The 14,983-nt window shown below is 42.4% G+C and overlaps 1 protein-coding gene across 4 annotated transcripts in view; it reads right to left on the reverse strand.

Annotated features, from left to right (window-relative positions):
• Positions 1-365: 365 nt before the first annotated feature.
• The window catches only part of BIVM (basic, immunoglobulin-like variable motif containing), a 61,511-nt gene continuing 46,893 nt past the window's right edge, over positions 366-14,983 (reverse strand). For all 4 annotated transcript variants that reach the window (XM_075852469.1, XM_075852470.1, XM_075852466.1 and 1 more), the window contains exons 4-10: positions 14,810-14,905; positions 14,564-14,668; positions 12,117-12,211; positions 10,787-10,919; positions 10,564-10,647; positions 7,880-7,976; positions 366-1,705 (exon numbers count right to left, since the gene is read on the reverse strand). In XM_075852469.1, the coding sequence (XP_075708584.1) occupies positions 1,409-1,705; positions 7,880-7,976; positions 10,564-10,647; positions 10,787-10,919; positions 12,117-12,211; positions 14,564-14,668; positions 14,810-14,905 (907 nt within the window). In that variant the 3' untranslated portion in view covers positions 366-1,408. The remainder of the gene's footprint in view (positions 1,706-7,879; positions 7,977-10,563; positions 10,648-10,786; positions 10,920-12,116; positions 12,212-14,563; positions 14,669-14,809; positions 14,906-14,983) is intronic.

Here is a 14,983-nt window from a genome sequence, read left to right on the forward strand (position 1 = left end):
CAGGTTGGTTTGACAATTTCTGTCCTTAGTAAATCCGTGCCGGCTGTCACTTATAATACTATTTTTTTTTGTCACATAATCCTGTATATAGTCCCTCAATAGCCCCTCAAACATTTTCCCCACGATGGATGTTAAGCTTACTGGTCAATAATTACCCGGGGAAGACCTAGAGCCCTTTTTGAAATATGATCCATATTTTTTTTAATGAAAACAATACAAATCAATCTTAACTTTTTTTTAATTTCTATTCTGAAAGAAAAAGACATGTAAATTTAGGGTCTTGCATTTTATGGATTTCATAAGAAGGAAAAAAATGATACAGTATCAAAAGGAAACAGATACATTAACCAATTACAACTACAAAAGTAGAAAATAAGTTTTTACTAGTTTGTAAAGTCAGGTTTGAGTCAATAAATAAGATATCCCAGCATAACTATCATACCTATACAGTTTGGTATGGTCATTACTTTCATGTGGAAAGACTTACAAAATTCCATATCAAGTTTGTGAATGGAAAAAAAAACCTGTTCATTCCTGCACCAAATGTGTGGATGACAAATGAAAAGACCTCTATTCTTTACCAGGAAACCATGCAATTCAATGACATGCTGTGTAATAATGTCATTATATAGATATTTTTCACACACCTAAGCAATTCTGGCCTGAGAACAAGTGCCAAATAAGTTAATATTGTATCACTACTGACAGACGACACGTGCTGATCTGCTGTCTGATGAATCACAGTGATCAACCGAGTGTAAAGAAAATATAAATCCAGTTACATTCATTGGGAACCCCTTCATCCCCAAGTAAATATGGAGAAGACTCTAAATATTGAGACACCAGCTACGTAAATCATACTAACTTTTTTTTTTAACTGGTATGTGCATATCCACATCATGGTCACCTTAAAGTCCATCAAAACCTACCTGCATTAGGCCTGGATCACACACACAGTTTTGATGAAGTTTTTGGTGCAGATTGTGGCCAAGTTTTTTGGGCCAAAGCCAGAAGTGGATCCAAAAGGAAGGAAAGGTATAAACAAAAGACTGATGCATCTCCTTTCTTTTGTGTCCAATACTTTGGCTAAGAAAAAACGAAGCCAAAAACGGCAGCAAAACGGTTTGTGTGATCCTGGCCCTACACATCTTACAGCCATATAGTGAAGACCTCTTGTGATAAGTGTCACTGGTGATGTAACTGAGAGCATTTTAAAATTGTTTTATAGTCCTGGTTGAGTAAAGAAATGGTCAAAAACATAACTTGCAGAAAGGGGGAGGTATATTTGTGTACTTCAGGTCACATTTCTGGAATGCAAAATCTCCACTTCAAGAGTATTGCTTAGGGCCATACGAAGAATGATGGATATCCGGATCTTATTATTTTTACGGTTTAAACACCTTTCAGATTAGTCTATTCCTTCACAGTCCGTCTCACTTTCTGGAGATCCACTACTCCGTCTCTCACTAATATTACATATTCTCTTCCATGAAAGCTCTTGCTGAAAGCTCGCACTGAATGACCTTCCCAAACGCCCATGCAGTTTCTTTGAGACATTATCTTCACTCTCAGATTTAGGGATTCTTCGTGCATGAACGGGGGGTTGAGGTTCAGGTCTCAGGCTTCCAATCTGCAGGGTCCAAGGACCAAATCTCTGCCAGCTAAGTCTCTGAAATGCCAAGAGACAATGGAGATTTCCCCCAGCCTAGAAAATAAGAAAAAATAAATAAATTCAGAATTAGATTAGTCTAAATAAATAAATACATAGGTTATAAATAATGACACTTTTAAAAACAGGATTGAACTACAAGTAACAATAAATATGAAAATCAGAGATGGTTTACCTTTTAATTGTTTCAATCACATGCTTTATCACGCACCCAATAGTGGTCACATTAAAAAAATATAATTAGAGTACTAAAAATACTATCACAATACAAGTATTCCAGGTAGTATACACAGCTCATCTATTACAATCATGGATCATCTGTAAAATCAACAGAAGATACTCTATAAGGCCAAAAGTATGTGGACATCCCTTCTAATTATTGAGTGGAGGTGTTTCAGCCACACCTATTGCAAACTGGTGCATAAAATCAAGCACACAGCCATACAATCTCCATAGGAAAACATTGCTAGTAGTAGAATTTACACTGAAGAGCTGTGACTTTAAATGGGGGAGTGTCATAGGATGCCACCCAGTCCTGGCTTACAATCTGTTTCTGTCAGTTTCCAGAAGGGCAAATTCGTAGCAGAAATATCTCCGACTAAAAATGTTTTATTCCATACGTTGGAATGACGTTTCTGCAGCATGTGCACAGCTTTTTACAAGCACCATTCAGATGACTAGGACAGTTGCAGACTTCTCTCCAATAACTCTGCTGTGTGAACAGCGATGTCTGGGGCTTCCCCAGAGCCGGAGTCCCGTGCAGAGCGCTAGTATTGGCTCTGCTCCGGGACTCTGTGGAATTCACTGACATCACTGTCCATATACGGACAGTGTGTCAGGGTCTTCCCCAGAGTGGAGACCTGGGCAGAGCGCTAGTATCGGCTCTGTTCCGGGACTCTGGGGAAGCCTCTGACATTGCTGTCCATACATCGACAATGATGTCAGGGGCTTCCCCAGAGCAGGAGTTCCAGTGATGTCAGGACCACAGCTGGAGTCCCAGGAAGAGCCTACTAGCGCTCTGCCCGGGACTCCAGCTCTAGGGTTGCCCCTGACATCTCTGTCCATATATGGACAGTGATGTCAGGAGCAGAGCTGGAATCCCAGGCAGAGTGCTAGAAGCGGCTCTGCTCCGGGACTCCAGCTCTGGGAAAGCCCCTGACCGCACTGTGGCAGCATCTACGGAGGGCACTGTGGCAGCATCTACGGAGGGCACTGTGGCAGCATCTAGAGGTGTGTTGCACTACCTACCGAGGGCACTGCGGCAGCATCCGCCGAGGGCACTGCAGCATCTAAAAAGGGGCTGCCCAATCTTGACGTGTGTCTGCCAGCCGCCGGACTGCATTTAGTGACGTCTGAAAACAAGCCTCAAAAGAAGCTCCAAATTTCATTCTCAGCTTCAAAAACGCCTAAAAATCAGAGGCTGTTTTCTCTGAAATCAGCTCCGTATTTTCAGACGTTTTTTGTTAAGCGTGTGAACATACCCTTACAGTAATGTAGTATTGTTATAGTAGTTCAAATAACGAATTGATTAACAATAATTTTGTATTGTATCAAATTTGAAAGTAATGCGGTCCGTCAACTTCCCATTTTTTTCTATATGTGGCCCACTTACCCGGCTGAGTTTGAGACCCCTGCCCTAAAGAGTGTGTAAATCTAGTTATTTATTCTAGAGGTCTTGTCACACATCGCTAATAACACGGCCAGACATCAACGGCAGAGCTGTGCAAGAACAGTATATGGGCTTCTTGATTTCCAAAGGTTAATTTGATACAAATGATATGCCCACCCCTGAGAGCTTTCCTGACAAACCAGTTGTGATGTCACAGTATATTAACTGACCGAAACACAGTTGTGATATCGCAGCAGCTTTACGGACTGAAACCCACCTATGTCACAGCAGCTTACCTGACAGAAACTCTTATGATATTACAGTTGCTGACTTGACTAAAACTAGCCATGTCACAGCAGCTTACCTGACTAAAGAAAGCTCTCGTGATCGCACAGTAGCATACCTGACGGAAACCCACTTATGATGCCAGATACCAACAACAGAGAACCCTGTGCAAGAACTTTAAATGGGCTCTGTGAAGGATGGTTTATTTGCTTATATTCTCTGTATGAAATTACATTATGAATTATCAAGCAGGATGCCGAATTGCTAAGTTATGTATTATGTGAAAGTGATAAGAATGTTTAAATGATTTAATTTCGTGCAGCAGACATCTTGTCTGGAGTTCCCATCTTGGTTCTTTTGTAGTGAATAAGAAAGTCATTGTTCCTTTAATACAAGTATATTAATGTTGATTACGTATGTTTCTTAGTTATATTTGACCTTGGTTCCCATACGAAGCTTGCAGAGAAGGCACAGGGAGTGAGATGGTAGGGCGGCAAATATGCTTGTGGGAATGCCTCCCCCATCTTACAGGAATAGTCTTGCCAAGAGAGATAAGGGCCTGTTCACATCAGCGTTGGCTTTCCTTTTCGGGGGTTCCGTCTGAGGTTTCTTTCGGGTGAACCCCACAACGGAAATTCAAACTGAAACCACAGCTTCCGTTTCCGTCACTATTGGTATCAATGGTGATGGAAACATTGCTAATGGTTTCCGTTTGTCACAGTTCCGGCTGGTTTCCGTTTTAACGACTGAATCCATAGCGGAGTCGACTGCGCTATTGATTCCGTCTGAAAAAGTGATTCGTTAAAGTGAAGGCTATATTTTATGCGGGGAATTTATTAAACACACTATGCCAGTTTTCGGTTATCGAAAAATCTGAATTTTGTGCAGAAACTAGCTTTTTGCGCAAACATATTTATTGCACAAAAATATTACTTTCTTTTCTGCTGCCAAAAAGTGGGCAGAGCTTAACAGAAGTGTGCTTTACTATGCTGGGTACATTAGAGGGATTGTCCACCTTCTGACAACTGATGACCTATCCAGCGGATAGGTCATCAGTATACCATCTGTGCGGGTCCGACACCCGGAGCCCGCAATGATAAGCCGCTCCGGTTGCCTGCGGGCACCGGATGTTGTGGCACATAATGCTGTGTACGGAGCCCGGAAGCAGTTGGTTCCGTACATAGCATAGCGGCCATGCTGCAAAAATGCAGGTCTTCTCCTATTCACTTGCAGTCCGTGCCCGGAGCGAAGTGCTTACGGCATGTATGTCCAGTGCACAGAGGCACCGGACCAGTTGATGGGTTCGGGTGTCGGACCCCCCACAGATCATGGGGGAGATAGGTCGTCAGAAGGTAGAGAACCCCTTTAACTATGATTTACACCAGAAACTGGCATAAATTATAGAGAAATCTTCACCAACTCGTTGCTAGCAGAGATTCTTTTCTGGCGCATGGAAAGACAAAGATGCAACAAATTTATTAAGAGGCATGCACCTCTTAATTATATTTATCGCATCTTACTCCAGCAGTGTTCATTCTTAGACTGGTGTATGAAATGCCTGTTTAAGCAAATCTCCCCCGAAGTGTATAAGAAGTTGCTTAAAGAGGCTCTGTCACCAGATTTTGCAGCCCCTATCTGCTATTGCAGCAGATCGGCGCTGCAATGTAGATTACAGTAACGTTTTTATTTTTAAAAAACGAGCATTTTTGGCCAAGTTATGACCATTTTCGTATTTATGCAAATGAGGCTTGCAAAAGTACAACTGGGCGTGTTGAAAAGTAAAAGTACAACTGGGCGTGTATTATGTGCGTACATCGGGGCGTGTTTACTACTTTTACTAGCTGGGCGCTCTGACGACAAGTATCATCCACTTCTCTTCAGAACGCCCAGCTTCTGGCAGTGCAGATCTGTGACGTCACTCACAGGTCCTGCATCGTGTCGGCACCAGAGGCTACAGTTGATTCTGCAGCAGCATCGGCGTTTGCAGGTAAGTAGCTACATCGACTTACCTGCAAACGCCGATGCTGCTGCAGAATCATCTGTAGCCTCTGGTGCCCTCGCTCGTCTGACACGATGCAGGACCTGTGAGTGACGACACAGCGTGATCTCTCGAGAACACGGCTGTGTCTGCACTGCCAGAAGCTGGGCGTTCTGAAGAGAAGTGGATGATACTTCTATACACAACGCCCAGCTAGTAAAAGTAGTAAACACGCCCCGATGTACGCACATAATACACGCCCAGTTGTACTTTTACTTTTCAACACGCCCAGTTGTACTTTTGCAAGCCTCATTTGCATAAATACGAAAATGGTCATAACTTGGCCAAAAATGCTCGTTTTTTAAAAATAAAAACGTTACTGTAATCTACATTGCAGCGCCTATCTGCTGCAATATCAGATAGGGGTTGCAAAATCTGGTGACAGAGCCTCTTTAAATAGCAATTCTCAACTATTACTTTGAGAATGGCAACCGTACCATTTACAACCGAAGCATTTTCTCTAACCAGCTAAATTGGAACTAAATTACTAGTTGGCTAAAAAGGCATAAATGGGCAGCACCAATGACCGTTCACTGCCTGGGATGTATATAATACATCATAGTTTTAATCACTTGCCACTACAAGATTATAGCCTATATGGTATAATATTAAAGCCCAGAATCTTAAATGATCAGCATTGTGAGAAACTAGACATGGACCGCACCATCCACAATATATACGTTGATATGAGCAGCTAGGCATAATTTATAAACATGAACATGAGGTTCTTTGTTAACATTTTGATCAAACTTTATAAGCCCACTTGCCACTTCACGGCGACCTCTTTCAAAGTGGGTCCCTACCCTATGGGTTGCAGCACCGCATGGCCACCACCGCAGCACCGCTCCTGCAGAGGGAGCAACCCAGAGGCTCAAAAGTACCCAAGCTCTCAGATTGTGGCAAGCCCCCACAAGCGCAGCACTACAGCAACAGACGCCACCCCACAACATGTGAACAGATGGAATCTTAAATGATACCAGCCTCAAGACTCTAGGTGCAATATTCAGAGCGCAACACCCATTTGTAGTCGGGAAGTTTTGTGTCTTTGTAGTGGTGGGAAAGTGTGCCAGTGAGAGCAGGATAAAAAAAAAAAAATCACAGCCTATTTCAGTCATCTCTGCCCCTGTACATCCTTCCAGTGATCCTTACCTTCAAAATGGGTAAGAATATACACATCTAATTAGACCCAGAGATGTCAACCAGGGAGAACCCTACACAGGGTGATACTCGGGCAGCAGGTTGCAGCAAAAATGGGAGTGACCCTTTGTAGTGGTGTTGCTTATATAAAAGGGCGTGGGCAAATATATTTAGACCCCCTATATGATCAGGGACAAGACCCTTAGATATATTCAGACCCCCTACATTAATATCCGACACCAGGCCACTGTTATTATCAGAACAGTATATTAATATTAGACCCAAGACCAGACCCCTATAATATATTCAGACCCCCTATAAATATATTCAGTCACCATCCTAGACCCCTAACTTAATTCAGATCCCAGATCAAAACCCCAACTTAATTCAGACAAGATCAGACCAAATAAAAAAGATATATATTCAGACCCCAGACCAGACTATACTTACCCTTCTCACTCTCGGATCTTTTAATTGATTTATTTTTTGCTGCTCCTGCGCTCCAGTCTTGGCCTCCCTCCTGGGGAGGTGGGTAAAAACTGGATATCACTGGGTGACTGATTGAGGGAGGTTAAAAATAGGGTGGCTCTCGGTAAAACAGGAGTTGACATGTCTGCAGACCATATATTGACTCCGTAACTTGGATGTTTACAAGCATCTGGATTCCATAGATTTATGGTCTCTTCAGTTCTGGTTAATATGTGAAGAAATGGCATGTATGAACGCTGCCCACCTTATTCTTTAATTTTAGGGGATAATGTGCGTCTCAGGCTTTACTTTTGTCAGACTTTTAGCCACAAACCTTACTTTTTTTTCCTTGTACACATAGTTACTAATAAATATATATATAAAAAATTAAAAAGGAAAAAAAAAAAAAGTGTCAAAAAGAAAAGAATTTATTAAATGGAGCAGTTATGTGATGTCCAAAATGTCATATCAGCCACAGGATATGCCAAAAATGTCTGATAAGTGTGGGTCCCACCTCTGGGACATTCACCAATCTCTAAAACGCAGGTCCCTGACCCCAGTCCCACTTGCTGCGTGCCTTTCACCATTCATTTCTATGGGAGGACCCAACTTCTGTGGATATCCCAACTTATTTTTAGTTACCGTGTTTGCAAAGTTTATGATAAAAACATACCTTTTTCGTTTTCCTGTATTGTAGGCCCCTTTCTGTATGTCTTATATCAAAGAACTCAGGGTTTTGGGTGTTCAAATCAGTAACAATATCTGCCCACCTGAAAAGAAATGTATTCAGTAAAGGGTTACAACGAAGTTCAGGGTAAACAGATTGGAATACTCCTAAGCATTATTTTCTACTTGAGCAGTAAAAAGAAGATTTTCATTAGGCCTCCTATACACACACACACTTTTCTGCATTTTACTTTTACATTGCGTTTTTTTCCCTTGAGTCCTTGAAGTCCTAGAAAAACCTATGGAAAACAGCCATATCTAAAGCATGCTGTGTTTTGAAAAAACGCCACTGACCCCAAAATCGGCAGTGTGTTTGTTTGCTCATAATTTACTATAGCCAACAGGACATATTTACTAAGACTGCCATTTCATACGCCAGTCTTTCTGCTCCGCTGGAACACGCTGCAACAGATTAATGAAGAGATGCATGCCTCTGTTGCATCTTTCAGCTGGGCGTGCGCCACAATTGTATCATAATGACTGCAGGAGTCTATCCCCCTCACCATCTAATAAAAAATAATTGTACTCTCTGCTCCTCTCCTCCAGGTCACCTCAGGATGCTGCGTCTCATACAATGTCCTGATTCCAAGCAGCGTCAGGGACTTGTATGTGATGCAGCACTCAACATTTTGAGTGCTGCGTCACATACAAACGTCCCGAAGCTGCAGGCGGGTGTCAGTACGTTGCATGAGCTGCGGAATGTGGAGGGAGTTGGAGGGAAGAAGCAGTGAGGTAAGCATACTTTTTTTTTTTTTTATATTGTCCGATGCGGAAGGGGGGTGTAGTCCAATTGGCTGAGGTATGGGCCTCTAACTTTCTACACCCCACAGAGTGAAATCTACACAAGCTAGGAGCCGGCATAGATTTCCGCTATAATTTACTCCAGTTTTTGGGCGTAAAATTATAATAAATTTTTTGGGCCACTGTGACCCCGTCCCCTTTTGGGAAGTAAGGCCACCTTTTTTTTTTTCCCACAGAAGTGGGAAGGACGGCATTAGATGCCTAAAAGTTGTCATTTTACACCAAATTGTGACTTTTGCGACTTTTCAATGCCAGAAAATTTGCGTATAAAGGTTGATAAATTCACCCCTTTGTGTTATATAAAAGGCATTGTAGTGTAAATGCTGCTTATCAGTGCTTGAAGACAGTTAGGGCTCAGTCAAACTAGCGTAATACTCGTCCGTGTGCTGTGTATTAAAATAACTCACAGCACACGGACCCATACATTTCAATGGGGCTATTCACACTGAGAATTTGCTGCGTAAAACGCACTGCATGCCCTATATTGGTGCGTTTTTTTTCGCAACTAATCGCTCATTGAAATCTATGGGTGTGTGAATACCACAGAAAGCACACGGGTGACATCCGTGTTTCATGCATCAGTTACAGAAAAAAGCAGAGACATACATTTTTTTTTTAAATAGTCCTTAAAATGCATGCCACACCCAAAGCGCACTGATGCCAATACGCAACGCACACAGCCATGAAGTGTAGGAACAATGCTGCGTTTTTTTACCCACGTAAATTCTACACGCTTGTCTGAATGTAGCCTTAGGTCTCATTTACACGATCGTGTCCGGTCAGTGATATATGGACCACATGTCGGCTGCATTTCCCGGACCAAACGCAGTTCAGGAAGCCGGGCTCTTAGCATCATAGTTATGTATGACGCCAGGTGTCCCTGCGGGAATACTGTCCCTTTCAGTAAGGGACAGTATTCCCGCAGACAGGCAGGGACACCTGGCGTCATACATAACTATGATGCTAGGAGCCCGGCTCCCTGAACGGTGTTCGGTCCGTATATCGCGGACCGAACACAGTTGTGTGAATAAGACCTTACAGGTATAAATTCTCCAGGGTCACTACTCCGATGTTCCTATGACAACACTTCCTGCCTGTTACCAGTTTTCATAGTGGCACTGTGTAGATCTAAATCACCATCCACATTTGATAATTCTTGTTTAAACAGTGCTGACTGAAAGTTGCCATAGAGTTAGTAGCCCCACTTCCCAATTAAAACATGTAAAAAAAAGTTGCATAATAATAGTTGTATTAAAAAGGGTTGTCTCGTTTCAGCAAATTAAATGTTATTTTTTGTATAATTAAAGGTTATACAATTTTCTAATATACTTTCTGTATTAATTCCTCACGGTTTTAAAGATCTGTGCTTGTTATTGAGTAGGAACATTCATTGTTTACTACCAATGGATAAAGTTCTGTCCATGGTCACGTGATTATCACAGGTGCTGGGATCGTTAGATGACACGGCTCTGATACACATACTATATATAGTGAGCTGTGCACCTGTGTGTCCATCACATGACCATGGACAGAATTGGATCCACTGGAAGTAAAAAAAAAATATGTTTTTACTGAACAACAGCAAGCAGAGATCTTAAACTGTGAGGAATTAATATAGTAAGAATATTGGAAAATTGTATGACTTTTAATTAAACAAAAACTTACTAATGAATTTGCTGCCATGCAACGTATGACTGCTGCTGGGAGGGGAAACCCACAAAATGTTTTGCCTAGTGGCCTCCCCTAACCTTGAACTGGCCCGGTCTGTCCATAGATCTAAATTTGGCAAACCTAAGTGGGTTCATTCTTATCAGAGGGCATGTAACATACTTTTTACAATGAATTGTTGGATGCTTCCTGCTCGGCTCTCCTATTAATATCCAATATTCCACTTCATGTTGGAAAAGCTGATCCCTAAAATGAAAATAAACACTTTTAAAGCATGTGCAAGGGAAAAAAAACAATTACAGTATGGTCATAGCCAAATATATTTTCAGAACCTGAATCCATGGCTAGATAAGTACATGCAGCAGTTATCATTTTTGGCACCCACCTGTATGCTTTGCATGCCTTTGCAGGGGTGGCTTCAAATCCGATAGGGCAAAAATAATGATTCTGGCAGTGATAAATATAGGCCATTGAATCATCTTTCAAGCCCTGAGTTAACTTTGTCAATGCGCCAACAGCTGAAAGCACAAGTTGAAAACCAGGTCAGAACGGCGACTTTTAATTATTAAAGCGCAACAAATAAGACTTACTGCAGCCTCGAATTACAGAAAACGGTTTACAGTTTACCGTTCTGAACCCACGTAGAAAAAAATAATTCTTCATTGTTGAAATCTCTGACGAAGGACGGTCAAACAAATCAAAGAGAATTTATATCTAGAATAAATACGCCTGAAAATCCAATTCTGTACTTTGTCGTCTTCTGTCAAGTTGGCAAAATTTCTACTCCGCAATTTCTAAATGATATTTATTTCTGAGTCAGCTGAGAGCCAACCAATGTGACCGCCACTGCAGCTCCTACATGGAGTGGTCCCTGGGACTGCAAGTCAAGCTGTGTGACATTTACCACTCGCGCTTGCTGGTAATGGTAGACATAACCGTTGTCACTTTTGGATAACCGAGATGGAAGAAATAGATGTAAACAAGAAATGGCGGACTACAATTTTTAATAAATAAAATAATTGTATTATAGGTTGAAATGCCCCAGTATATTCTCCAATTGTAAAATCATCAATCCGCTTCTTGAAATCACATAGTGTGTGTGATCAGTTGTGTAGGTTCAGTATATTTTAGGAAAACCTTTGCTAAAGACAAAAAAAAATTTATTTTGCTGTGATCAGATCCCCCTGTATTTTGCCCAAAAATATACAGAATCTGCAAAATTGCAGCAACAACGCTCACTTTGCTGCGGTTTTGTGAAAATCATGGCAAAATCGATCGCGATGTGTGAAACCCCACTCTAACTGTAGTGTAACAAGCCATACAACTGTGAGCATCCCATGACCAGGACAGATTTTCATTGGCTGGAAGTAAACAATGTAGGTTCCCATTCAATGACTACAAACAGATACACATTAGAAAACACATTAATGTTTATGTTCCGCAATTCAGACAATGCATAACTATAGAAAACGCTTCTGGAATGGAATCTATGAAAAACGTAATTGCGTTAGAGCATATAATTTTTTTTTTTTAAAAGTGACAATGGTTTTTACATGTCACTTTACTTGCGTCACTAAAACATGCCAGTTCGGCCATGCGGGGGTTTTAAAGCTGCAGCAACCCCTAAGCAACACTATACAAAAGGTAATGTATGAAGGTATTCAATATCTTATTCACTTTGTCCTGTCAGGACTTCATTATGAATATAAACTCACCAGATTCTCCCGCAGTCTTATTCTTTCCATGAGGTTTATAAAGGACATAAGAACAACCTTTCACATGAAAATGATCATTGATTTGCCTAAACCATCTAAAAATCAAAAAGGAAATATATGTTACGGAGGTTCAACTACAAACGGAGATATGAAAAAGGAAGACTATGTATGTGACTTGACTCCGCACCTAAAGATTGAACGAACGTCATTAAAAAGGTATTTGTCATCTGGCAGAAGCTGATCAATAAGATGCTTTAATAAGGAGACACTAGTAGGACTCCTAATCCTCTGATCAAGGGCAGAGATGCCAGCTCTGGTACGTTATATGTCTTTTAGCAACAGTGATCCCCAACCACCGCGCCGCGGATCCTTTGGTACCGGGCCGCGGTATCCGGTATCCACCCCAATGGCCTCAGGGAATTTCGGGTGAAAAACCGCACCAAACTGTGGTGCAGTTTTTTGCTCGGAGTGTCCACTGTGGAAAACTGCTGAGCAGGCCTCCTGTGATTGACCGCCGTTGCAGCCACATGGGATGAAACATCATCCCAGGAGGCCGGCCCTCTAACGTCACCCAGGCCGGCCTCCTGGGATGAGGTTTCATCCCATGTGGCCGCCGCTGATCCTAGTTCCAACTGCATCTGCATCCTTAGGATGCAGATACAGTTGAATTGAATGCTGGAGAAAGAGTTACGGCTCCTTGCCCCAGCATTCACTCTGTCGTGAGCGTCTTGGCACAGGCAGGCGCGGTGTTGTGATGTCATCGTGCCTGTCTGCGCGGAGTCATTCATAGCACAGACCGGAGGAGAAGGATCTCCCCCACCCGTCGTGGGAACGGGGATAGGCAAGTAATTATATTAGAATTTTTTTATTAGGCGCATATGGGGGGGTATGGGAGGGGGGGCAGATATGGTGGCAGCATTTCACTGTATGGGGCAGCTAAGGGAGGCCTTATACTGTATGGGGGCAGCTATGGGGAGCATTATATTGTATGGGGCAGATTTGGGGAGCATTATATTGTATGGGGCAGCTATGGGGAGCATTATACGGTGTGGGGGCAGCTATGGGGCGCATTATACTATGAGGGCAGTGTACTGTGTGGGAGCAGTGATGGGGAGCATTATAATGTGGGGGCATCCATGGAGACTGTTGGGCAAGGCTGGGCATAGGTGCGTGCAGGGGTCTGGTGGTGTTGGGGAGCCCAAGCTAAATTCTTGCACCAGGGCCCCTGAGCCTTTAGCTACGCCCGTGCTGCTATTTGTTGTCGATTTTACCTCCCCATTGAGTTCAATGGGGAAAACCCTCAAAAAAAATAAGCAGCGTTTACGCAAATACAATGGACTTGCTGCGGAATAAAATTCTGCACCGCAGGACAATTTGAGCGGTTTTTCCGCTCAGTATTTACGCAGAGTATGGAGGAGACTTGTTTCATCTCATCCACTTTGCCGCTACTGTATTATGCTGCGGATTTCCCACAGCACAATACAGGTATTATAATACAGGTATACGCTGTATTTACACAATGTGTGAACTGACTAACCCCCACCGGCCCCTGAAAAAATGTTCTTGCTAACAGTGCAAACAGGGAGACGTGCTGATGACATGATAAAAATGTATAGGGACGAGCGATCGGAGCAACGACCGCTCGTCCCCATCCATAGCTCCTTGTGACAGGAGCAAACGAGCGCCGATCAACAACGTCTCGTTGGTCGGCACTCATTTACATGGCCCACGTTGGGCCATGTAATATCACCTTTAGAAACGCCATTAATTTCAAATTATTTTCTTCTTGGCTGGCTGTTTTGCTGCTTTTAGCGATGAACCCTAAGGGCAGAGCTGTGATCAGATCCTGCTGGAAGTCTGAGGTAGTTTAAAATCCGCCTATTGCCTTATCAGAGGCTCAGACTGCTCCTTCGCCCCACCACCATGGTTTACACTAAAGCTCTGCTTGCTCATATTGACTGATTTGTGAAATGACCAAGGCCAGCAGGCTAACTAGGTCAAGAGGTGGGGATTTCATTACATCAAGGATCGAATAATTATTGGAAACTAAAATTGCCAGTGAGAGAAAAAGAATTATCAGGCATTTACAGCCCCAATAAAATGAGCCAAATGAGCTAAATAGAATGTCTGCAGTCAAAGTAATTGTACAAAAGACAGAGATTTAGTAAAACTGGTGCGAAGGAAAAGTGGAGTAGTTCTCCATTTTTGGAGCGTTTTAAGCCCGCCCCCTTTGCGACAAACCACACCCCTTTTTCTGAACACATTTTTGAACAGTGTCTAGTGAGATGCAAACATAATTTTTTCGCCTAAATTTGGCAAATTTCAACACTTTCTAGTCCGAGACACGGTAGTAAACCTGCCCCAATATTTCTGGTGGTTTCTCTTAGTACAGGAGAAGGTACCTTGCATTCTACCGCACTGAAGAAAACACTAGTGGAAGGACCTACCTCATCAATGTTGTATTTCCAGTAAAAGGGCCAAAACGAATTTCTTCAAAAGGCGGCTGGAAACCCAAAATATGTAGCGCTTCCTCTTGAGTTAATGGTGGAAGGCTTTGAAAAAAAATAAAAAATGTAATGTTATCAGAATAAACTGCAGTTGGTATATATTTTTATCAAAATGACAAATCTACCAGAACAGGTAGTGATGCCCAATGGTCTACACCCGGAATTAGTAATATTCCTCTTCAGTACCTTCCTGATCCAAGAGTGCTGTACAGGAAATTCCAGCAGGATACCAAGGAAGAAATGCCACATGACGTCTTATACTGGGGTCGACTGATACAGTACCTTGTAGACAAGAAGCATAAACATTTCAGAGCGTGTATACACTTATGCAGATATACCATAAACACCTGAACGGCTACT

The sequence above is a fragment of the Rhinoderma darwinii genome, chromosome 2 (genome assembly GCF_050947455.1).
Source record: "Rhinoderma darwinii isolate aRhiDar2 chromosome 2, aRhiDar2.hap1, whole genome shotgun sequence".
Classification (NCBI taxonomy): Eukaryota; Metazoa; Chordata; class Amphibia; order Anura; family Rhinodermatidae; genus Rhinoderma; species Rhinoderma darwinii.